General features: G+C 37.4%; 1 protein-coding gene and 1 pseudogene across 4 annotated transcripts in view; both read left to right on the forward strand.

Moving 5' to 3' along the window:
• YEATS2 (YEATS domain containing 2) overlaps positions 1-24,928 on the forward strand; it is a 109,686-nt gene that overhangs the window by 17,532 nt on the left and 67,226 nt on the right. For all 3 annotated transcript variants that reach the window (XR_014296737.1, XM_082654228.1, XM_082654229.1), the window contains exons 2-7: positions 1,703-1,776; positions 9,158-9,275; positions 13,243-13,340; positions 13,859-13,951; positions 17,661-17,906; positions 19,474-19,589. Coding sequence is in view for 2 of the 3 variants with exons in the window: in XM_082654228.1 (XP_082510354.1) it covers positions 9,176-9,275; positions 13,243-13,340; positions 13,859-13,951; positions 17,661-17,906; positions 19,474-19,589 (653 nt within the window). In the remaining variant the exon portion in view is untranslated. The remainder of the gene's footprint in view (positions 1-1,702; positions 1,777-9,157; positions 9,276-13,242; positions 13,341-13,858; positions 13,952-17,660; positions 17,907-19,473; positions 19,590-24,928) is intronic.
• Positions 4,287-4,758, forward strand: LOC309822827 (large ribosomal subunit protein eL29-like; annotated as a pseudogene). The gene has a single exon. The product of its transcript is annotated as a large ribosomal subunit protein eL29-like (transcript).

The following is a 24,928-nucleotide window of genomic DNA, read 5'->3' on the forward strand; positions in this document are numbered from 1 at the left end:
AGTTGTGAGGAGGCAGGCATTCTGCGTCCTCCTAGTACGCCATCTTGACTCCACCTCTCCTGATCTCTTTTTTAAAATTTATTTTATTGAAGTTTAGTTGATTTGCAAGTTGTGTTAATTTCTGCTGTACAGCAAATTGATTCAGTTATACGTATGTATACATTCTTCTTTTTCATATTCTTTTCTGTTATGGTTTATCACAGGATATTGAATATAGTTCGCTGTGCTATACAGTAGGACCTTGTTGTTTATCCAGACAGAAGTTTTAAATTTCTCACCATTCTGAGTTAACATGATGAAATCTCGTGCCATCCCAGTTCTGTCCCACCTGGGATGTGAATCATCCCTTTGTCCTGTGTATTCTGCCCTTTAGTCACTAAGTAGCCATCTTGGTATCATATCAACTGTTGAGGTATCAGTGCTCATGTTCAAGTCATCCTTATTTTACTTAATAATGGCACCACAGTGAAAGAGTGGTTATGCTGGCAATTCAGATATGCCAAAGAGAAGCCGTAAAGTGCTTCCTTTAGGTGAAAAGGTGAAAGTTAATAAGGAAAGAAAAAAGTTGTATGCTGAGGTTGCTAAGATCTGCCTTACAAACGAATATTCCATCTGTGAAATTGTCAAGAAGGAAAAACAAATTCGTGCTAGTTTTTTTTTTTTTCACACCTCATATTGCAAAATTTATGGCTACAGGGTGTGAAGAGTACCTAGTTAAGATGGAAAAGGCATTAAATTTGTGGTGAAAGAGTTGAACAGAAGACAGGGTTCATTACTGTTCTTTGTTTCAGGCATCCACTGGGGTCTTGGAACGTATCCCCCACAGATAATGGGGAGTCTATGGTAGACAGGGTTTTGTGTATAAGACCTGGCTTAGAATAACTAGGATGGAGTTTTTTTTTTTTTTAACATCTTTATTGGAGTATAATTGCTTTACAATGGTGTGTTAGTTTCTGCTTCATAACAAAGTGAATCAGCTATACATATATCCCCATATCTCTTCCCTCCTGCGTCTCCCTCCCTCCCACCCCCCCTATCCCACCCCTCTAGGCGGTCACAAAGCACCGAGCTGATCTCCCTGTGCTATGCGGCTGCTTCCCACTAGCTTTCTATTTTACATTTGGTAGTGTATATATGTTCATGCCACTCTCTCACTTAGTCCCAGCTTACCCTTTCCCCTCCCCATGTCTTCAAGTCCATTCTCTACGTCTGTGTCTTTATTCCTGCCTGCCCCTAGGTTCTTCAGGACCACTTTTTTTTTTTTTATTAGATTCCTTATATATGTGTTAGCATACGGTATTTGTTTTTCTCTTTCTGACTTACTTCACTCTGTATGACAGTCTAGGTCCATCCACCTCACTACAAATAACTCAGTTTCATTTAGGATAGAGTTTTTGTTGCTACCAACTTAAATGAAAATCAGAACAAAATCTTCTCTTCTCCCTTTTAGATTTCCCTTGATCTGAGTCTTTCCTATAAATAGGCTACTTCAGATTGCTTGTATTGTGAAAAATAAGCATAATTTTGGGAAGAAGATTTTCAGTTATCAGTATCAATGGGAGATGACAGCTCTATGGGTAATCTTCAAATAGAGGAAAAATTTAAATTGACACTGAAATATATATTTTGATTTTTTTGAAAGGACTTCTTCATGCGTAATGATTTTTGTCAGTACGATATTAAAATGGTTATTCTTTCTCAGCATGCACATTGGGCAGTCTTTGAGAAGCCTGGATGGTGTTGGAGTAAAAGCTGCTGCTATTTTTAGTTTGCAAGGTAAGGTATAATTCATGAAATGGATCATATGTATTTGGATTACTGAAAGTCAGTTGCATTTATGTATTTCTAAAGGTCCAATGTTAGACCTATGCAGTTCAAATCACCTTGCTTCTGGAGCTCCCCAATGCTTTATTTATTGCTGGTAATAAAACCTTCTAGTCACGATGCACAGTTCTTTTAATACCCTGCTGGACTGGATTTGTATCTGCTTATATTCACAAATGAAAACTGGTCTCTCGTTTTCCTCTGAGGATGCCTTTTGACCACATCTCCATAGGTTTAGATGTATTGTTTCCTTTTTGCTGATTTTTTTTTTTTTTTTTTTTTTTTTGCGGTACGCGAGCCTCTCACTGTTGTGGCCTCTCCTGTTGCGGAGCACAGGCTCTGGACGCGCAGGCTCAGCGGCCATGGCTCACGGGCCTAGCCGCTCTGTGGCATGTGGGATCTTCCTGGACCGGGGCACGAACCCGTGTCACCTGCATAGGCAGGCGGACTCTCAACCACTGTACCACCAGGGAAGCCCTGCTGATAATTTTTAAATAGTCTTATTGAAATTTCCTTCTTTCATATCATAGTGAGTTTTTGTTAATAATTTCATATTTAATTTTATCAAAATCAGAGAATAAAGCTGTAACATTTCCTAATTTTGCAGTAATTGAGACTTTCTTCATATAACTTACATAATTTAATTTAATGAATTTTTCTAGCTATTTAAAATATTTTTTGTTGGGTTCAGAGTTGTATGTATATATTAAATCTGGCTTGTAAATTGTATTATCTATATCATCTGTATTTTCATCTGTTGTCTTCTTGATCTTTTAAATTTCTGAGAGACATATGTTCAAATTCTTCTCTTATGATTTTCTTAAATTCTTGTAGTTCTGGTTTTGTGTTTTGTATGTCTTGACATGATGCTGTTTGATTTATAGTTTATGACATATCTTTATGATTATGTCTTTTAATAGTAACAATCTTTTTTGTATTAAATGGTTTTTGCCTTAAATTATTTTCTCTGCCAGTAATCTTGCCATGTGTGCTTTTTGTTTGCATGTGTCTGTGTGTAATTTCTTTGCATATCCCTTTATCTTAAACATTTAGCTATAATACCTTTGAAGGTATAGCAGTATCAACAAATAGATTTGTAAGTATTATAGGAAGAATGATGAAAGCTAGTAGTTTGTTCCCTGTGGGTATTTATATTTTGGCATGTATTTTAGTTATCCCTTCACTTATTTATTCAGTAAATAATTTATTGAGACCTTCCAGGAACTTTGGAGAGGGAATATGGGGAGAGCTGTGTTCGGTAGTATGATCAGGGAAGGCCTTCTCTGATAAGGCAGGCATTTGAGCTAGCATCTGGTAAAGCTAACCTGGGGGAAGAGCATTCCAGGCAGAAGGAACCATAAGTCCAAAAACCCTAGGGAATGATTGAGGTGTTTTTGAGGAATAGAAGGAAAACCAAGGCTTACTTGGTGGTGCAGTAGTTAAGAATCTGCCTGCCAATGCAGGGGACACGGTTTCGAGCCCTGGTCTGGGAAGATCCCCTATGCTGCAGAGCATCGAGGCGCGTGCGCCATAGTTACTGAGCCTGTACTCTAGAGCCCGCGAGCCACAACTACTGAGCCCACGTGCCACAGCTACTGAAGCCAGCACGCCTAGAGCCCGTGCTCTGCAACAAGAGAAGCCACTGTAATGAGAAGCCCGTGCACCGCAACGAAGAGTAGCCCCCGCTCACAGCAGCTAGAGAAAGCCCACACACAGCAACAAAGACCCAATGCAGCCAAAAATAAATAAATGAAATAAATAAATTTTAAAAAGAACAAAAATAAAAAACATTTAAAAAAAAAGAAAGAAAATCAGTGTGTCTGGATCTTAATGATTAAGGGTGGAGAAGCAGGCAGGGCCCAATTCATGTAACATTTTGTAGGTCATGTTAGGGAGTATGATTTTATTCTAAGAGTTATGGGAAACCACTGGAAGATTTCAAGCAGGAGAGGGCATGTTCAGATACGTTTGTATAGTCCTTTTCTGAGCTGAGCTACAGTTTACATACAGTGAAATACACAGATTTTAAGTGTACAGTTGGAATGAGTTTTTAACGATTGCATGAACCCGTGTAACCCACACCTTTAAGATAAATATTTCGGGGCTTCCCTGGTGGCTCAGTGGTTAAGAATCCGCCTGCCAGTGCAGGGGACATGGGTTCAGGCCCTGGCCCGGGAAGATCCCACATGCCGTGGAGCAACTAAGCCCCTGTGCCACAACTGCTGAGCCTGAGCTCTAGAGCCCGCAAGCCACAACTACTGAGCCTGCATGCCACAACTACTGAAGCCTGCACGCCTAGAGCCCGTGCTCTGCAACAAGAGAAGCCACGACAATGAGAAGCCCGCACACTGCAACAAAGAGTAGCCCCCGCTCACCGCAACTAGAGAAAGCCCGCGCACAGCAACGAAGACCCAACACAGCCAAAAAAAAAAAAAAAAAATTTGGTGGGCCCCAGTGCAGACATGGCCAAGTCTGAGAACCACACCATGCACAACCAGTCCCGAAAATGGCACAGAAATGGCATCAAGAAACCCCAATCACAATGATATGAATCTCTTAAGGGGGTGGACCCCAAGCTCCTGAGAAATATGTGTTTTGCCAAGAAGCACAAGAAGGGCCTAAAGAAGATGCACGCCAACACCACCAAGGTCATGAGTGCACATGCTGAGGCTATCAAGGCCCTCGTAAAGCCCAAGGAGTTCAAGCCCAAGATCCCAAAGGGCAGCAGCCACAACCTCAGTCAGCTTGCCTACATCGCTCACCCCGAGTTTGGGAAACAGGCTCATGCCCGTATCGCTAAGGGTCTAAAGCTTTAAGGCTCTGCTGGCCAAAGGCCAAGGCCAAGGCCGCAGTTGCAGGTACAGCTGCAGCTCCAACTCTAGTCCAGCTCAGGCTCCCAAAGCTGCCTAGGCCCCCACAAAGGCTCCAGAGTAGAGGCCTTTATCTACCAATGTGAGGACAGAAGGACTGGTGTGACCCCTGGGCTGCTGTCTGCATGGGACTGGTGTCCTCCTGTGCTATTTGTACAAATAAATAGGGGGAAAAAAGATATAAAATAGTTCACCCCAGAAAGAGTCTTTATTCCTCTTCTCAGTCCGTCTCCACTACCAGCACCCCAACTACTATTCTGTTTTCTTTCATCATAGATTAATTTGTGTGTTCTTGAACTTCATGTAAATAGGATCATTCAGTATGTGCTCCTATTATGTGTCTGGCTTCTTTTACTTACCATAATGAAGATTTATTCCTGTTGTTGGTTGGATCGGGAGTTCATTGGTTATACTACAATTTGTTTACCCATTCTCCTGTTTTGTTTTTTGTAGACATTTTTGAAATGTCTATCTGGCTAATAGAGGAGAATGCATTCTCTCTTTCACATGTTTAATAAAGGAGCACTAGTTGTCTTATTTACAGAGGGGAAAATACTTTGTTTGAAATGAAAATTACAGAAAGGACAGGGCTAAAGAATTATAAAATCATTATTAACATGTTAGGAGCATCTGTCTGTATGGAAGCAGATGGAAAATGATTGTACTGTTGCTCCCCATCCCCCTTCTTAAATCAGATAGGAAAAGTCATCTTGAGTGAAAGCACGAAATACAGTGGTTCTGGTGAGATTCAAATGCCATGAGGATCACAGAATTTTATATATTGAGAAGGTACCTCACTTAGTAAAGTTTCCAGGAACATTATTTATCAGATTTTATTCCTTTACCCAAGAGTTGGCCATATCTTGTATGATGTGGTGTTTGCAAGACAGGGTTCCAGGACTAGATTCTAGAGATTTTAGGTCTTCTCTAACATGAGAACTAAGACCTTTTACTAATAATTTCTAGTGACTCTATATTACATAATTTTTGGTTTAAATTGTACAATTTTCCTTTAAAAATTATTTTTCTTTTCAAAGTATAGAGCATTAAAAAGTTTTGTTTTGTTTTTGGTATTTAACCTTTCTCAGAAACTTAGACTTGTTTATGTTATTTGAATGGGTGTGATACAGGGTGGTTTTGCTTTCTTACATTGTATTGCAGTACATGGGGGGAGGAGAATGTGTCTTTTTAAAGTTCAAATTGCCAGTGTTTACTTTTTATAAAGAAGTTATTTCAATGAGAGAAAAATTTTAAATTAGGGGCTTCCCTGGTGGCGCAGTGGTTGAGAGTCCGCCTGCCAATGCAGGGGACGCGGGTTCGTGCCCCGGTCCGGGAAGATCCCACATGCCGTGGAGCGGCTGGGCCCGTGAGCCGTGGCCGCTGAGGCTGCATGTCCGGAGCCTGTGCTCCGCAACAGGAGAGGCCCCAGCAGTGAGAGGCCCGCGTAACGCAAAAAAAAAAAAAAAAAAAAAAAATTTTAAATTAGAGGAATCAGCATTACATACATTTCTGTATTTGGATTTGGTCCCATGGTATGGAGAAAATCCTTTCTCACAGACAAATTATGAACAGTAACTGATTTTCTTTTTTAACAGTTTACCACATCAGTATTCTTTTCAATTTCATTTGATTCAAACCCTTAAGAGGATTAGTAGGACATTTTGTTTCAAAGTTGAACCTGACAATATCTAACAACTGTTCGTATTTCCTTTTCATAAATCTCAAAGACAAGAAGAATCCAAAACTTACTATTACATGGATCATTTGTTACACATTCCACATACTTACTTATTACATCATGGTGAGAGCATGCCTTGGCAGATGTGCCTAGCCTTAGGTAGCATATACTTGAATGTGGCATGTATGTTCTTTAGTATTGTTCTTGGTAGAACAGAAGCAGACCTCAATTACTAAAAATGCTCAGTACAGACCTAAATCTTCCTCAACGTGTTTATCGGGGGGAGCTCAAACCTGTGCCCAAAGATGACAGGAAAGGCTTTATTACAGGGGCTGCATGAAAATGTGAATTACCTTGGCAGCATAAGTTAATTCATTGGTGGTTTCTTCCTTACCCACCCCACCCCCTTGCACCTCCAAAATCTTCTCTTTTTTCCCTTCTATTCTCTCAGTTTTAGAGCAGAAGTCAAAAGAGAATTTTGCTTTATCCCTTAAGTGAGGGTAAAACAAAATACTGTTTTCTTCAAGAATCCCCAACGTTTTGGGGGAGGAGCCACCATTACTCCTGAGAGTACGTGGGGAGAGAGGGGGTGTGGGAGGAGAATATGGAGATTATGAAGTCCGCTGAATGGATGAGTGAAGATGATGCTGGACTCACTCATTTTTACAGATAATCCAGTAAGACTCTTGGTAAACTGTAGAAGACAGGTAGTCATTGAGGAAATGGTATGGTGCAAAACAGATTGGAGATCTGCTATGATGTATCTACTTCTGATACCAGGTTTATCTTGATAGTAGGAGGTTTTGTTGTTGTTCTTTTTCTGTCTGCATTAGGGAAAAAGGAGTGAGGTTTATTGATTTTTAAGAAAGTATTATTTATGTAATTGCCCAAGATCTTTTCAGGTTGTCTATAACTAGTTGCTGACCAAATGGAGAAGGCTAAAAGAACAATACCCTACTCTCACTTTTTATAAGCTTTAAAAACAGAAAATAATAGTTGGATTCAGGACTTCTCCAAAAATATTCATTTATATTCTAAATTAGAGCAGGTAGGTAATGATTGTGAACAAACATTAAATGACTTGATTTAGGATGTTTATAAATGCTTGGGGGTGGGGTGGGCAGGTAGGACATTTTAAAGTTTAGGGCCATTATACAAAATAACAATTATAGGAAAAATGTTCTAGATCCAGGATTTACATACATATCATTACATGATGAGTCTCTCCCAGCTGAATCAAGTGAGTCTACCTCAGAGATTGGTGAAAGAACTGGACTAAGAGCTGAGAGGCTTTTAAATTGTTATTTCTGTCTTAACTTTGAGTGAATAAAAAAATAATTATTTTTGGGTTATATTTTATTTTCATTAATTTTATTTTAAAACTGTTTATTACCTCAATAAATACATCTTGTGTATTTTTGCCTTTGGTTAGGTAAATAACCTCCATCAGTGGTAGAGGAGAGGTTTGGAAATTAGGGAGCTCTTCTTGTCTTTTCTGTCATAGATCAGTCTTCTAAGGGGCAACTCATCTAACCTCCCTGGACCTGTTTTCTTACCTGTCAGTAGACCCTCGCTGCCCAGTAAGGGACCCACCAGCCACAGGTTGTTATTGAACCTTTGTAATGTGGCTAGTCCAAATTAAGGTGTACTCTAGGTGTAAAAGACTTAGTACAAAGGTAAGAATGTAGAATATCTTATTGTTAATACGTTTATATTGATTATATCATTGGAATGATAGTATTTTGGGTACATTGGTTAAATAAAATATATTATTAAAATTAATTTCACCCATTTCTTTTTCCTTTTTTAAATGTGGGCACTAGAAAATGTTTATTTCCGTTTGTGGCTCACATTATGTTTCTTCTGGATAGTGCTGATCTGTACAGCATTTCCTAAACTGACTCATGAAATAATAAGTGCTCAGTGAAACACAGTTTGGAAGAGGAGCGGTGTCCAGTGGAACTTTCTGCAGTGATAAAATGGTCTGCATCTCTGTTGTCCAATTTAGTAGCTACTGGCCCTGATGGCTATTGAGCACTTGAAATATGGCTAGTGTTCTGAAATGTAGGAAAAGGAACTGAATTTTAAATATTATTTAATTTTAATTAACTTTAAGGAGCCACATATGGCTAGTGGCTAATGTATTGGGACAATGCAGATCTAAAGATTTATGGGACAGTTTTATTTAAAGACTTGTATACCTAGGACGTGTTTACCATATTGCAAGCTTGTTAGTTTAATATAAGTCTATACAGTTTCTGTTTATTATGAATAATAATAAATGATCAGTAACAATAATATTTATTAAGTACTTGTTATATAGCATGTACTATGTAAGTACCAGAGAGAGGATTTGTATAATAAATTATTTACTGAGGATTTCTATAATAAATTATTTACTGAGCTATATTCTGTAATATATTTGATGCATTGTGGTTTCCAGGATATTGTGGGCTTACCATGTTTTCATGAAAATCTGGTTTCTTTTCTTTCTATATGAGGTCCCTTCTGTGAAAGCCTGGCTCCTTTTGGAAGGTCTGAACAATGTGCTGCCTTGTTAAAGGATTTTCTTTTGAAAGGGAAACGCATGCTTTGTAACAGATGATGATTTTTTTTTCAGTGAACTTTTGAAGTTAGTTATGTTTTTAGCTTTAAAGGGGATGTGTATGTGTATTTACACAGACTTATAAATATCAGTATTATGTAATATTCCTTTTGTATGTGTGTACACATATATGTATTGATATCAAGCAGTGTTATTAATTAATGTATTATTGCTTCACAGTGAAGAACGAATGTCATCATGTCTGGAATCAAGCGAACAGTCAAAGAAACTGACCCTGATTATGAAGATGTATCTGTGGCCCTTCCAAATAAGCGGCATAAAGCAATTGAGAATTCAGGTAGAAATTCACTTGCCTTAGGAAATTATTTCTTTGTTGACATATGCCTCCCTATAAGATTTATAGGAACTAAAATGAAATGCATGTCCACTATTGTGTATATTTTGAAGAGGTTTGTGAGAGGGATTAGCTAAGTGCTCTGTTTAATAGTAATATACCATGTGTGGCATAAAAGGCTGAAACATAATCAGGTAGACTGTGAAAGCGTCAGTAATGAGACAGGCTCTAAGTTTTAGCTATCATTGTGTGTTAGGTGTAATCATAAAGTCTTAGCAATGTGTGTACTACAATGTGGTATCATGTGAGATGATTATAGGTGGTACATGAATTAAGGTTTTTTATTTTAATCGTTAATGTTAATGTCTATAGAAAAGAATGGTCTTATCAGACTTGCAGTTTCATGGCTACTGCTTAGGATAAGGCTAACTTTTTTTTTTTTTAATTTTAATTCTATTGGAGTATAGTTGATTTACAATGTTGTTTTAGTTTCAGATGTACAGCAAAGTGATTCAGTTATACACATACATATATTCATTCTTTTTTAGTTTCTTTTCTCATATAGGTTATCACAGAATGTCGAGTAGAGTTCCCTGTGCTATACATATATGTCCTTGTTGGTTATCTATCTTATGTATAGTAGTGTGTGTATCTTCATCCCAAGTGTGTGTATCTTCATCCCAAGCTCCTTATTTATCCCTCCCCCCAAGGGCTAACACTTTTTAAAAATACTATTTAATGGCGTTAATTAGATGTTTCACATGGTTCTCAGATGTGGTAGGTAACTTGAAGGTGGTATATGAATGATGGAAATTTGGGAAACACCGATCTCTGCACTTAGCTGGTGGTGGCTTAGTTAAGGCTCAGAGGCATTAAATTACTTGCCCAAGATCATTTAATTAGTTGAAGACCAGATCATCTGTAGTTACCCAGAATGTTTTAAGCTGTCTCAAAAAAAGTGGCTATATTTGAGTTTCTAAATCAAAATACTGCTAAAATTCATTACTGTTTATTTAAAAAATAAATCTATGTAAGTTATTACAGCTAGATGAAGAAGGTCTCAAAGTCATAGATAAGGTGCTGCAGCTCCACAGAGATCAGGCCTCCAAGGTTAAGTGGTGAAGGAAATTCCTGTCTGTGTCAGTGCAGTCAAGTCATATGTACCCCACAAAAGTCTCTGTGTACCGGAAGTGATTAAATCCAGTTCCAAACAATATAAACATTTCACTGCAACTTTTCTCTCCATTCAGTTGTAATTTTATTTACAAGGATACGTCATTTGCTTTCAATAACAAGCCAGATAAATATGAAAGTATCATGAAACTTAAATTCATTATTCAAATGCATCACATGGCATATCTTTTTTGTAATAAAAATAAGAAAAGGGAAAACTTACTGTTTTAGGAAGCATCATAATTTCAATTTAAATCTAATGTAAGTTCACAAATACGTAGCCTAAGCAGGGACAGTTTTTTGTTACTAAGTGCCAATTTGCTGTTCTTCTTCTTGGTGTCCATTCTCAACCTAATTCCTAATAAAGATTTTATTTTTATTCTTCAGAATTTTTCTCAAAGTAGGTTTGGTAGGATGCTTCCCTTTTTTTTTAAATGTAAATTTATTTGTCCATCCACCTCACTGCAAATAACTCAGTTTTGTTTCTTTCTATGGCTGAGTAATATTCCATTGTATATATGTGCCACATCTTCTTTATCCATTCATCTGTCGATGGACACTTAGGTTGCTTCCATGTCCTGACTGTTGTATATAGAGCTGCAGTGAACATTGTGGTACATGTCTCTTTTTGAATTATGGTTTTCTCAGAGTATATATCCAGTATTGGTATTGCTGGGTCATATGGTAGTTCTCTTTTTAGGTTTTTAAGGAACCACTATACTGTTCTCCATAGTGGCTGTATTAATTACATTCCCACCAACAGTGTAAGAGGGTTCCCTTTTTTCCACACCCTCTCCAGCATTTATTGTTTGTAGATTTTTTGATGATGGCCATTCTGGTGGTGTGAGGTGATACCTCATTGTGGTTTTGATTTGCATTTCTCTAATGATTAGTGACGTTGAGCATCGTTTCATGTGTTTGTTGGCAACCTGTATATCTTCTTTGGAGAAATGTCTGTTTAGGTCTTCTGCCCACTCTTGGACTGGGTTGTTTGTTTTTTTGATATTGAGCTGCATGAGCTGCTTGTAAACTTTGGAGATTAACCCTTTGTAAATTGCTTCATTTGCAAATATTTTCTCCCATTCTGAGGGTTGTCTTTTTGTCTTGTTTATGTTTTCCTTTGCTGTGCAAAAGCTTTTAAGTTTCATTAGGTCCCATTTGTTTATTTTTGTTTTTATTTCCATTTCTCTAGGAGGTGGGTCAAAAAGGATGTTGCTGCGATTTATGTCATAGAGTGTTCTGCCTATGTTTTCCTCTAAGAGTTTTATAGTGTCTGGCCTCACATTTAGGTCTTTAATCCATTTTGAGTTTATTTTTGTGTATGGTGTTAGGGAGTGTTCTAATTTTATTCTTTTACGTGTAGCTGTCCAGTTTTCCCAGCACCATTTATTGAAGAGGCTGTTTTTTCTCCATTGTATATTCTTGCCTCCATTATCAAAAATAAGGTGACCATATGTCAGCACTAGTTTTAAATTGGCAGTCTAGTGGCATATTTTACGGGGAGAAAATGACATGGGTGATTAAGGGTCCAAATTTTGTCTGCAATTTTTTTTACACCCCAAAGCATGGGTGGTGATTTTTTCATATTACAAACACAGGATCATTATGCAAAATCCCAGGTTTTTCAAGCAGTCATTCGACTCTTCTTTTTTTTTTTTCTTCTCTTCTTTTTTTATTCTCTTGTAATCAAACTACATTTCATATCTGATGTTTTTAACTCTTTGAATTGCATATTACTTTGAGTAGTCATCTGAATTGAATTGCCTTCAGAGACGTTTTCTGTCCTTTTGAATTCTTTCTTTGCTGGTTCCTTCAGGTAGTTGTAATCAGAAACTGCTGAATTGCATGCTAGATCCTAACTTCCTGCCTTCTTATGAACTGCTCTTGTGTCACAGACTACCTCTTCCTCTAGCTAATTCTTTACTTTCTTTTTCCTTGGGGTTATGGTTTTTCAGAAGTCACCACGTATTTCTCTCGGAATCTTCATGGATTTCTTTTTCTTTTTTGGTAATTTTATTTTGATGTGATTTCAAACAGAAAAATTTCAAGGAGAATTTGTTTGTCTTTTGTCCAGATTAATTCACCGATTGTTTACATTTTGCCTCATTTGGTTTATCATTCTTTTCCCCCATCCCCAATCCATACACACACATACTACACAAATGCATGTATGCATGCAGGTATATATGCACATCATTTTTTCAGAATCATCAGAAGATACATTAGACACTTGTAAACACATGTGTATTTCCTAAGGACAAATTTCTTACGTAACCACAGTACAATTATCAGAAGCAGGAAATTTTAACATGTTACATTACATTATCTAATCTGCTGTCCATATTCTAGTTTTACCAGTTGTCCCAGTATTTTATAACTATTCCCCCTCTCCAGGATCACACAATGCATTTAGTTGTTATATCTCTTTAGTCTCTTTTAATGTCCTTAACTTTTCTTTGTCTTTCTTGATTTTAGTATTTGAATGTATAGGCCAGTTATTTTGTACAGTGTCCTTCAATTTAGGTTTGTCTGATGTTCGCTGTGATTAGATTCAGCATTTTTAGCAGGAATGCCACAGAGTGGTGGAGTCTTATCAGTACATCATATCAGAAAACATGCGAGGTCAGTTTGCTTGAATATTTGGTGATGTTAACTTTTCAGTATTGATTAAGGTGATGACCATTAGGTTTCTCCACTTCAGAGTTACTGTTCCTGGGTTTCTTTTGTTGCTTGCTGACTTGAATCAAGGCAGCAACTGATTAATTAGACGTTGGATTATTGTATGTTCTTTGTGCAGCTCGAGATGCTGCTGTGCAGAAGATTGAGACTATTATCAAGGAACAATTTGCACTTGAAATGAAGAATAAGGAACATGAAATTGAGGTCATTGACCAGGTATAATGATGTTAAATTAAAAATAAAGGAACAGAACTATTGAAAAAAACTATATATGATGAATTTTTAAAAATCTGTTGAGATGGAATTATGGTATATTTTCCCCCTTTGCTGTTCTTTTAAAAGTAGCTTTCTCGTTTTTGGAAAAAAAGACCTGCACCTTTTTTTTTCTTTAAATGACATTGCAGAAAAAGATAAAGAAAAAAATCACTTGAAATTCCATCCCAAAAGATAATTCCTCTTTGCTTTTGTGCTCAATATCTTTGTGGACATTCTCAATGAATACGCATATATACATACAAATACATATTTATATGTCTATATACTCTTGCAAACATTGTATTTTGTCATTTTTTTAAATATTTTGCCAATCTGATAGGTGGAAAATGGTCATTTCTATTTGTATTTCTTTGATTATTAGACAAGTTGAACCTTTGGGTTCATTTACATTTCTTATAAATTGTATATCTCTTCTGTCATTTCCATTTTTTTAAGTAATTAAGTAATATTTATTTTAGCGACTAATTGAGGCAAGAAGGATGATGGATAAACTTCGTGCCTGCATTGTCGCAAACTACTATGCTTCTGCAGGACTTCTGAAAGTTTCTGAGGTAAGTTTTCCTCATATGCAGTCATTTCTGGCCACCCATATTGTTGTGTGAAGAGAAATTAGTCTTGATGTGAAATCCCTGCCTTCAAAACATTTCTTATATTGACCTTTCGAATTCAAGAAGCCTAGCCTGCCTTCCTGGGAATATACATAAATTTATCATTGTGTTCAACCATATCCTTTAATTATACCTCTCTACATTGTCATTAATCGTTAAGTAACATTTTTTTCTTTTTGCTTAATTGTTCTGTAACTAATTGTTATCACTGTTGCTAGGCTTTGCAGATACAAAGATGAGTGTGACCCTGTTCTAACTTGCCTTATTGCTCTTCATTTGATTATGGATGGCTTTGGAATAAATTATAGATCGATTGATTTTTCTCTGACCTTTTACTGCTAATGAATGGCAATTGTTAGTTTCAGTAGATTTATTCTATTAAAGAAGCCCTGATATTTCCCCCTACTTTTTGTGAAAATTTTCAAATATATAGAGAAGGTGAAATAAGCACTTGTTTATGTATCACTTTGCTTCAACAGTTTTAACATTTTCCATGTTTGCTTTATCTATCTTATTTTTGTCTAAAACATTAAAAAGTTAAGTTCCAAGCATCGTGACGCTTCATCCCTAAATACTTAATGTTCATCTTCTGTGTAGTCACGATACCTAAGAGAATGAGTTCCTAATATTATTTGATAACTAGTCCATATTCAGATTTTCCCAGTTGTCCCCAAAATATCTTTAAAGTTGGGGGGTTTTTTTGTTTTTTTTTTGGACAGGATCCAATCAGGGTTCATGGGTTACATTTGGCTGTTTTGTTTCTCTTGTCTCATTTTATCTAGAACAGTTCTCCCACCTTTTTTTCCCCTGTGATATTGACTTATGTGAAGAGACCAGGCCATTTATGTTGTAGAATGTCCCACATTTTGGACTTTTTTCCCCTTGGGTTGTTCCTTCATTCCTTCTATTTTTCTGTAAAATAAGAGTCAAGTCTAAAGATTTGATTAGATTAAGGTTGAGTCTTTTTGGAGATAGTACTTCATAGGTAATGCTGTATACTTCATATTGTATCACATTAGGAGACATAGTATCAGGTTGTGCTACTGTTAGTGATACTAAGTTTAGTCATGGTTAATGTGATTACCACTAGATTGCTCCAGTTATAAAGGATGGGGATAGGATTGAACTGATACAGAAGTATTTCTTCTTGTTTGACGTTTTGATAATTTCTGCATAAGTTTTGTTTTTTCTTACGTTTCTTCCAGTTAGAATTAGATAATTCTCCTCTTGGACAGTACTGGCTCGATGAGAATAGTGGGAGGGCTGCAGGGAGCATAGTAGCATGCTGCTTTGCGTCATTCCCTGTGGTTTTTACAGATAAGAGGTACCTGCCATGTATAGGCTTTTGTGTTATCCTGTGGAGCTTTAAGGTATTAGGTATTGGTGACACTCCTGATGTTATCTTAGAGAAATCTGAAGCATTATTTGAGTTTAATCTTAGATGGTAGATAGTTGTTTCTTCTACTGCAGGAGTTTCCATATTACATTTTAGAGTCTGAATTACTTTGCTCGAGCTACCATAACAAATTACCACAAGCTTGGTGGCTTAAAACAACAGGAATTTGGGACTTCTTGGTGGCGCAGTGGATAAGACTCTGCGCTCCCAATGCAGGGGGCCTAGGTTTGATCCCTGGTCAGGGAACTATATCCCACATGCATGATGCAACTAAGAGTTTGCGCATGCCACAACTAAGGAGCCCATGAGCCACAATTAAGGAGCCCATGTGCCACAACTAAGGAGCCCGTGTTCTGCAACTAAGGAGCTGGAGAGCCTCAACTAAGGAGCCCACCTGCTGCAACTAAGACCCTGCGCAACCAAATAAATTTTAAAAATAAATAAAGGAACCAGATTTTAAAAACAAAACAAAACAAAACAGGAATTTATTATTTCATGATTCTAGAGGCTAGCAGTCCAGAACCAAGTATGTTGGTGGCTAGGCCATGCTCCCTCTGAAGACTCTAGGGAAGAATTCTTCCTTGTCTTCTCCTAGCTTCTGGTGGTTGCTAGCAGTACTTGGCATTCCTTGGCTTGTAGCTGTATCGCTCCAGTTTCTGCCTTTAACTTCACATGGACTTTTCCCTTTGTGTGTCTTCTCTGTTTCTTTCTGTATGCAACTTTACCTCTTTTAAGAATACTAGTCATTGAAGTAAGGCCTACCCAAATCCAGTATGACATCATCTTAACTTGATTACATCTGAAAAGACTGTATTTTCAAGTAGCCACATTCATAGGTCTAGGTGGACATGACTTTTTGGGAGACAGTGTTAACCCAGGGCAGATTCTAAAGTCATCTGTCATATGGCTTGATATTAGACTCAACAAGATGGACATTGTGAGCTAGCAGCTGCCTGACATAGGACTGTAGCTACTCTGAAGAGCTGGTTATTCATTTAATGTTTTGATGCCTTTTTTTTTTAAACCATTAGCAGTACTGAACTGTGCTATTTGATAGTCTAGAAATGTACTGATTTTTATCTTGTATATTCTGATTGGGATTTATTTAAGGATATTTAGGTATATTTTTATCTTCTAGGATCTGCCAATTAATTATTTTTAGTTTGCTCTAACAAAATACATTTATAGCTCTAAAATAAACCTTTATTATTGAAATACAACAGCTCTGTTGCTTTGACTCTGAAACACTAGTCTCTGGCTCCCTTTTACTTGCTAAAACAATTATTTTTAATTTCAATTAAGCAATTTCTAAAGCTGGGCTTCCTAGGAAGTAACTACATTATAACAACACACTATTTTATATGCAAGTAACAAAACACAGAAGAATACCCTAGGCAGGCTTCAGTACTGGACTGAGGGCAAACTATATATCATTATTACTCATTTTAAACCATTCTATGCTACATTTTATTTCTACGTGGGAGCTATTTTACATACACATTTTTAAAAATCTTTATATTTCTTACAGGAATGTTTTATTTAGAGCAGTTGATGTATTTGTATCAAGCAATGTGAGGTTTATTTTTTTTAAGTCAAATCTGACTTTCCATGTGTTACTATATATATATATATTTTTAATTTTTAAATTTATTTATTTTTGGCTGTGTTGGGTCTTCGTTGCTCCCATGGGCTTTCTCTAGTTGCAGCGAGTGGAGGCTACTCTTCGTTGTGGTGTGTGGGCTTCTTATCTCAGTGGCTTCTCTTGTTGCGGAGCATGGGCTCTAGGCATGTGGGCTTCAGTAGTTGTGGCACATGGGCTCAGTAGTTGTGGCTCACGGGCTCTAGAGCGCAGGCTCAGTAGTTGTGGCACATGGGCTTAGTTGCTCCGTGGCATGTGGGATCTTCCTGGACCAGGGCTCGAACCCATGTCCCCTGCATTGGCAGGCAGATTCTTAACCACTGTGGCACCAGGGAAGTCCCTATATATTTATCTTTACTTTTCATTTACCTTCTGAGGACTTGCATCTTTAGCTTTTAGTGTTAGGACCTTTGCATAATTATTTATCATTCTCTAGTTTTTGTTTTGTTGATTTGGGCCACATTAAGGAGTTTGGACTTCATTTTATGGGAGTGGGGTGATCTTGAAGGATTTTAAGCAAGACTGGAAATAGATAAGGGTTTTTGGGAAGATCAAACTTTTGCCTACTTTTGGTGGATATGATTAAAAGTTTGTTTTGCTTACTCTCATTTTTGCAGGGATCAAAGACATGTGATACAATGATTTTTAATCATCCTGCTGTCAAGAAATTTTTGGAATCACCATCTAGGTCATCATCTCCTGCCAATCAGAGATCAGAAACACCATCAGCCAATCATTCAGAAAGTGATTCTTTATCTCAACACAATGACTTCTTATCTGACAAAGACACTAACAGCAATGTGGACATAGAGGAAAGACTCTCAAGCAACACAGAGCAGAGACCAAGCCGAAATACTGGAAGGGTATAGTTGGATGGATGGGAGGGAGCCAGAAGAGAAGGGAACCAGTATTTATTAAGAATGCACATATTATTTCATTTAACCTTCATAGGAACCATAGGATATAAGTTAATTATAGCCCTTTTAGAGATGGAGAAACTGAGTCTCTATGAGGTTTAAGTTATATTTGTTCACAGGTATCAGAACTGAGAATTAAACTTTTGTCTTTTTATATTTGTCCACAGTATCAGAACTGAGAATCAAACCTGTGTCTTTTTGATTTTACAGTTCAAGGCTCCTGTGTACCACCCAACTCCTAGATGCCATTCATGTAGATATGAAAGAAACTTAGAGGAGTTGGCAGTACTGTGTCCACTCTATCACGTTTATTCTCTCAAGAGCGGTGGCTCTTCTTCAGTTTCCTCTTTGAAATTTTATGTTCTAAGATGCTTTAATAACTGGAGGAAATTTGAAAAACAATAAGTAGAATTGAAAACTGTTTATCGCTCTTTGATCCTGTCAGTTTGTAATCTGAATTCCCATCTCAAGCTGCTCTGATCTTCTTGGTGTAATACTTGGCTATAGAATCCTTACTGGATGAGACCAGTGGTTTTTCTCGGCCAGATGTTCTGTGATAGAGGAAATTCCCAGGCTGCTTTCCACATACTCAGACATCAAGGATTTGATTATTTTGATAAAATTAAAAATGTTTCTGATTATAAATTCATATATGTTCATTTTTGAAAATTAAACTACAGAAAAATAAGAGAGAGTAGAAAAGTCATTCATAATGCCATCACCCAAAATCAGAACTCTTAGTGTTTGGATTTAGTTGTCTCCTTCTCGTGTACTTTCTGGGGAAATACTGCATATGTTTTTCTTTTTTTAATTAAAATGAATTTGTTCACACTAGTCATAGGATTTAGAAACCTACTATCTTTTATGTAATATGCATGCTCATGTTTATGTAACAGATATTTAGTGTTTACTGTGTACCAAGCATTTTTCTAAAAACTGTACAGAACCATCATCTGAGATAGATACTATTATCATCCTTATATTATAGATGAGGAAATAGAGACAGAAAAGTTAAGTAATTACCCAAGCTGACACATCTAGTAAATGTAAGGGCCAAGGCTTAAACACTGGCTGTCTATCTCCATAGTCAAACTTTAAATTAATCATTATGTTTATGTTACGTCTTATTGAAAAATTTGTAATAGTACAGAAGATTGAAAAGAAAGTAAATTCCATTGACCCCTTCCCCCATTTCCATATCCCAGAGGTAACTGTTGTAGTAGTTTCTTGTGTATCCTTCCACATCCTATTTGCATATACAAAGCAGCTGTTTATGACTATTAAAAACACACACACATATGTGGAATTACAGTGTACAAACTTTTTCTATAAACTAATGCAAAAATTATAGTAAAATTATTCTTTCATGCTCTGAGAGCAGCCACAAAGCCAGAGAATTTTGTAATTAAAAAAAAATTGAGTTAGTCCATCCATACCTTTTATGATTTTGTGGTTTCTGCCTATTGAAAATTGTCTAAATTGGAAATGAAACTTGATTATGATTTTTTTCTAGGACACTTCTGGTATTACTGGCTCCCATAAAACAGAGCAGCGGAATACTGATCTTACAGGAGATGAGACTTCACGACTTTTTGTAAAGAAAACAATAGTAGTGGGCAATGTGTCCAAGTGAGTATTCAGTTGAATTGTCTCATTTTCAGTCATCCATTTTTGGTAATACTCTGGCATACTCTTATTATCATAGTATTACAATAAGTATAGGCCTCAAGGATTCTTTTTCCCAAACTCTTAGTTGTTTTAAAAGTGAATGAAAGTCCAGAGACTTGAGACTGCTCCAGTGTGTCTGCTAATCTTTGATGTAGGATAAAATTGTGCTTGGTAAAAATTTTTTAGATGTGAACTTTTATGCAAATGGTGTGTTTTATTAAGCATGTAACTGTGGATAACTTTGGAGGAACTTTTGACTTCTTCTGACCTAGTTCTATCCTTAGGGGTCTTACCTATTCCTAAAAATGTTTATTTGGTTGCCCAAATTGAAATGTTTTAAATATATAACAAAAGGTTGTAGCACAGGTCTTGAAGACAGAATTCCTTCAAGCTAAAGGGCTATCTCTTTAACAGTATGATTTCATGCTGTCTAGTGGTAACATCATCATTTTTGCCGAGTATCTGGGAATGGATAAAGACATCATAAATCTTCAAACAGCATAAGAATGTTATTTCCTCACAAACCCTTATTTGCCCTTCTCCTCACTAGGCATATTTATTTCCTCTATGCTCTCTTGTCATTTTTATCATATTATATAGTTATTTCCTATTTTCATATATTTTTTCAAATCAGGCTGAATCTTTTTTGGGTAGGCAGTATATCTTGTTTGTTTTTGTATCTTGCAGTAGTTGGTGTTCAGTAAATATTTGACTGATGAATGAATCAGTATATTTATGAAAATTGTAATTAGATTCAATTACTGAAAATAAAGGATTCAGAATTACAGTAAATATCTGGGGAGGGGGAATCAGATCTCGGGGGAGTCTTCCAAGTCCCAGTTGATGGACCACTGATAACAAATAAGAAGTACATTAAAAATCTCAGGATAATAAAAACAAAGATTCTCAATGGTCTGTGTCGTAGTATTTAAACAGAAGCATGAAATATGACTAAGGCAATTAGGTTTCTGTTTCATGGATTATTTTATTTTATTTTTATTTGTTTTGCGGTACATGGGCCTCTCACTGTTGTGGCCTCTCCCGTTGCGGAGCACAGGCTCCGAACGCACAGGCTCAGCAGCCATGGCTCATGGGCCCAGCCGCTCCGTGGCATGTGGGATCTTCCCGGACTGGGGCACGAACCCGTGTCCCCTGCATCGGCAGGCGGACTCTCAACCACTGCACCACCAGGGAAGCCCCTCATGGATTATTTTAGAATTAGCATGCATTCAGCTAAGGGGACTAATATGAAGTGTTGAGGTCTCAACTATAGTACAAGACAGGTCAGCCCAGAAAAGGCCAAAACTAGAAATTCATGAAGACTCACCAGGCCACCAGAAGATTGGGGAGAAACAGTTACTGACATTTTCAAACAATTATGTCTGATTTGTAGGTTTTGGGGTTTAAGACCAGCTGGAACTTAAAATACTGGTTAACCATGGATTTTAAGTAGAGAGGAATGATTGGCATGAGAATTATAAAGTCCTTGTTTGTTCTGGAAGAGGATAAAAATATCGATTTACTTTGGACTTTGTTAAGAATGCTCGTTAGCATATCTAAGATAACAGTGAAAAGAACAGACATAGAGATTTAAACTTTAAAGGTCGTAAGGGGTTGGACTTCCCTGGTGGTGCAGTGGTTAAGAATCTGCCTGCTGATGCAGGGGACATGGGTTCGTGCCCCGGTCTGGGAGGATCCAATATGCCATAGAGCGGCTGGGCCCGTGAGCCATGGCCACTGAGCCTGCGTGTCCAGAGCCTGTGCTCCGCAATGGGAGAGGCCACAACAGTGAGAGGCCCGCGTACTGAAAAAAAAAAAAAAAATAGAATCTGCCTGCCAAATCAGGGGACAGGGGTTCGAGCCCTGGTCCGGGAAGATCCCACATACTGTGCGCCACAACTACAGAGCCTGTGCTCTAGAGTCCGTGAGCTGCCCACAAGCCACAACTACTGAACCCCGCGCGCCTAGAGTGCGTGCTCCGCAACAGGAGAAGCCACCACAATGAGAAGCCTGCGCACCGCAACGAAGAGTAGCTCCTGCTTGCTGCAGCTAGAGAAAGCCCGCATGCAGCAATGAAGACCCAACGTAGCCAAAAAGAAAAATGTAGTAAGGTGTGAGGAGAATTGAATGAAGAAAAGGGGAAAACCCCCCTGATTCCAAAGGAAGGCAAGCAGGAGCAGGAGAAGGGATGTGGAAAAGAAGAAAAAAAGAAAAAGACAAATAGTATAAAATAATTTAGTAGCAGTAAATCTAAATGTATCAACAATCATAAAAAATGCATATGGATTTAATTATCTAATGAAAAGAAATAGTTATACTGAGATGAAATAACATCTTTATGCTAATGCATTTGAAAATTTAGATGAAATAGAGAATTCCTAGAAAAACACAACTTAAAATGACTCAAAAAAGGAAAAACCTTGAATAGTTTTAGAACTACTAAGTAAGTTTAATTATTGATTTTTAAAACGTTTTCTTCATAAAACCAAATTAAACCATGAGGCTTAGATTGCTTTAAAGGCTGAGTGAACAGCTAATTCCAATTGTGTAGAAAATCTTATGGGGAAAAAGAGAACATTTGTCAGTTTACATTATGAAGATAGCATAAGTTTGTTAACAGAGCCAAACAGGGAGTTCATAAGAAAAGGAAAATTATAGGACATTGACACTCATAAATATAGAGGTGAAAGGGCTGAACAAAATCGTTAGCAAACTGAAGTCAGTAACTATAGAAATGATAGTACTTCATGACCAGGAAATGCAAGTTTGGATTAACATTAGAAATTAATAAATATGATAAAGGACATAAAACATGACCACCTCAAAAGATGCAGAAACATTTGACAAAATTCAGGTCTATTTGTGGTGAATCCTCATGGCAGACTTGGAATTCAGTTAATCAGATAAAGAATATCTCAAAACACCTTCAACAAATATACTCAATGGTAAACAATTAAACACCTTCCCCTTTAGGTTCAGAACAAAACAAGAGATGCTCAGTATTACTACTCCTGTTCACCACTGCACTTGGAGATACTAATAGAGTCATAATACATTAGTAAATATGAGGATTAGAAAAGAAGAAACAAAGTGTCATTATTAATAGATGATATAATTGTCTACACAGAAAAATCTAAAACAATTTTTGATAGTTTTAGAGTTACTAAGAGAGCTTGGCAAGACTGTTGAATTACAGTATCAATACACAGAAGTTGATTGTGTTTCTGTATGACAGACTCAGAAAACAGTTCTAAAAAGATGCATTTATGGGTTTCCCTGGTGGCGCAGTGGTTGAGAGTCCGCCTGCTGATGCAGGGGACACGGGTTCGTGCCCCGGTCCGGGAAGATCCCACATGCTGCGGAGTGGCTGGGCCCGTAAGCCATGGCCGCTGATCCTGCACGTCCGGAGCCTGTGCTCCACAACAGGAGAAAAGATGCATTTACTATAGCAATAAAAAATACAACATAATAAATCAAACAAAAGATATGCTAGCCTTTCATGAAAATGAATAAAATTTTATTAAAACACATGAAAGAACTAAGTAATTAGGAACTTCTCTAGTGGTCCAGTGGTTAAGACTCCATGTTCTCAATGCAGGGGGCACAGGTTCAATTCCTGGTCAGGGAACTAGGGTCCCACATGCCACAGGGTGTGATCAATAAATAAATAAATAGATCACTATACCATGTTCAGGATAGGAAGGCTCAATATTGTAAAAGATACCACTTCCCCCTAAGTTGATATGTAAATATTCTGATTAAAATCCCAGTAGCATTCAGGAAATTCACAGGCTGGCTTTTATTTGTGAAAAACCAAAGGGTCAAGGTGGGACATGAATACTCCTAAAGAAAAACTAGGTTAGGCAACTTGGCCCACTGAGTTGCTAAGGATAACCATAGACATAGATGAAAGTATAGAAGTCCATGACCATATTTTACAACAAAATGTAATAAGAGGGCCTTGTGAAATAAAGACAGAGCTTCAAAAGGGAGGGCTAAGGATTCTGGTTTTACCATGGTCAGGACTTCAGGGAATGGCTTGTTTTGGCTTTTAAAAGGCAAGAGACCAGTTGCATCCTTCTTGGCAGCAATGGGTAGGAAACAGAAGAGTTCAAAGTTCTAGCACTTTGAAACCTGAATGAAATCAACCCAAAGGCTAGAGGTTTCCTAACCCAGGAATAAAGTATGCCAGTTTATTTCTACCTAATGTACCCACTTAGCAGGAAAAGCAAGATTGATTTTTTTTAATTGCATGGTGATAATCAGAAAACAAAACAAACTTTAAGGGAATGCCCCTTAGGCCAAAAAAAAAGTTTAAAAGAAAAGGGTTAACTGCAAAGATTCACTTTGGTTAGCTGATATAGCTGTTAAATATTGAATGAATTTCAGGGGTTTTTTAAATTGAAAAGTTTCTCCCACCCTTATCCCCTGGCAACCATTTTTCTACTCTGCTTCTATGAGTTCGACTTTTTTTTAGATTCCACATCAAAGTGATACCAAGCAGTATTTGTCTTTGTCTGACTTATGTCACTTAGCATAATGCCTTCAAATTCCATCCATTTTGTCACAAATGGCAGGATTTACCTTTTATCTCAGAACTGAATATTCCCGTGTGTGTGTGTGTGTGTGTGTGTGTGTGTGTGTGTGTGTGTGTGTGTGTGTAGTGTGTATGGTGTGTGTATGTGGTCATATCTTTATCCATCCCTTTTAAAACATTTTTTTAAACTGAAGTATAATTGACCTAACAACATTATATTAGTTTTAGGTATGCAACATAGTGATTTGATATTTTTATACATTGCAAAATGATCACCACGATAAGTCTAGTTACCATCTGTCACCATAGCTATACATTATCTGTATATTACATGACTTATTTATTTTATAACTGGAAGTTTATGTCTCTTTATCTCCCTCATCTATTTCCTTCATCCACCAACCCCCTCCCCTCTGGCAAACAGCAGTTTATTCTCTGTATCTATCAATCTGTTTCTGTTTTGTTATGTTAGTTTTGTTTAGATTCCACATAAAAGTGAAATCATAGTGGGTTTTTTTAAAATTTTATTTATTTATTTACTTATTTTTGGCTGTGTTGGGTCTTCGTTTCTGTGCATGGGCTTTCTCTAGTTACGGCGAGAGGGGGCCACTCTTCATCGCGGTGTGCGGGCCTCTCACTGTCGCGGCCTCTCTTGTTGCGGAGCACAAGCTCCAGATGCGCAGGCTCAGTGGTTGTGGCTCACAGGCCTAGTTGCTCCGCGGCATGTGGGATCTTCCCAGACCAGGGCTCAAACCCGTGTCTG

This window comes from Grampus griseus (genome assembly GCF_964374135.1).
Source record: "Grampus griseus genome assembly, chromosome: 5".
In the NCBI taxonomy this organism is placed as follows: Eukaryota; Metazoa; Chordata; class Mammalia; order Artiodactyla; family Delphinidae; genus Grampus; species Grampus griseus.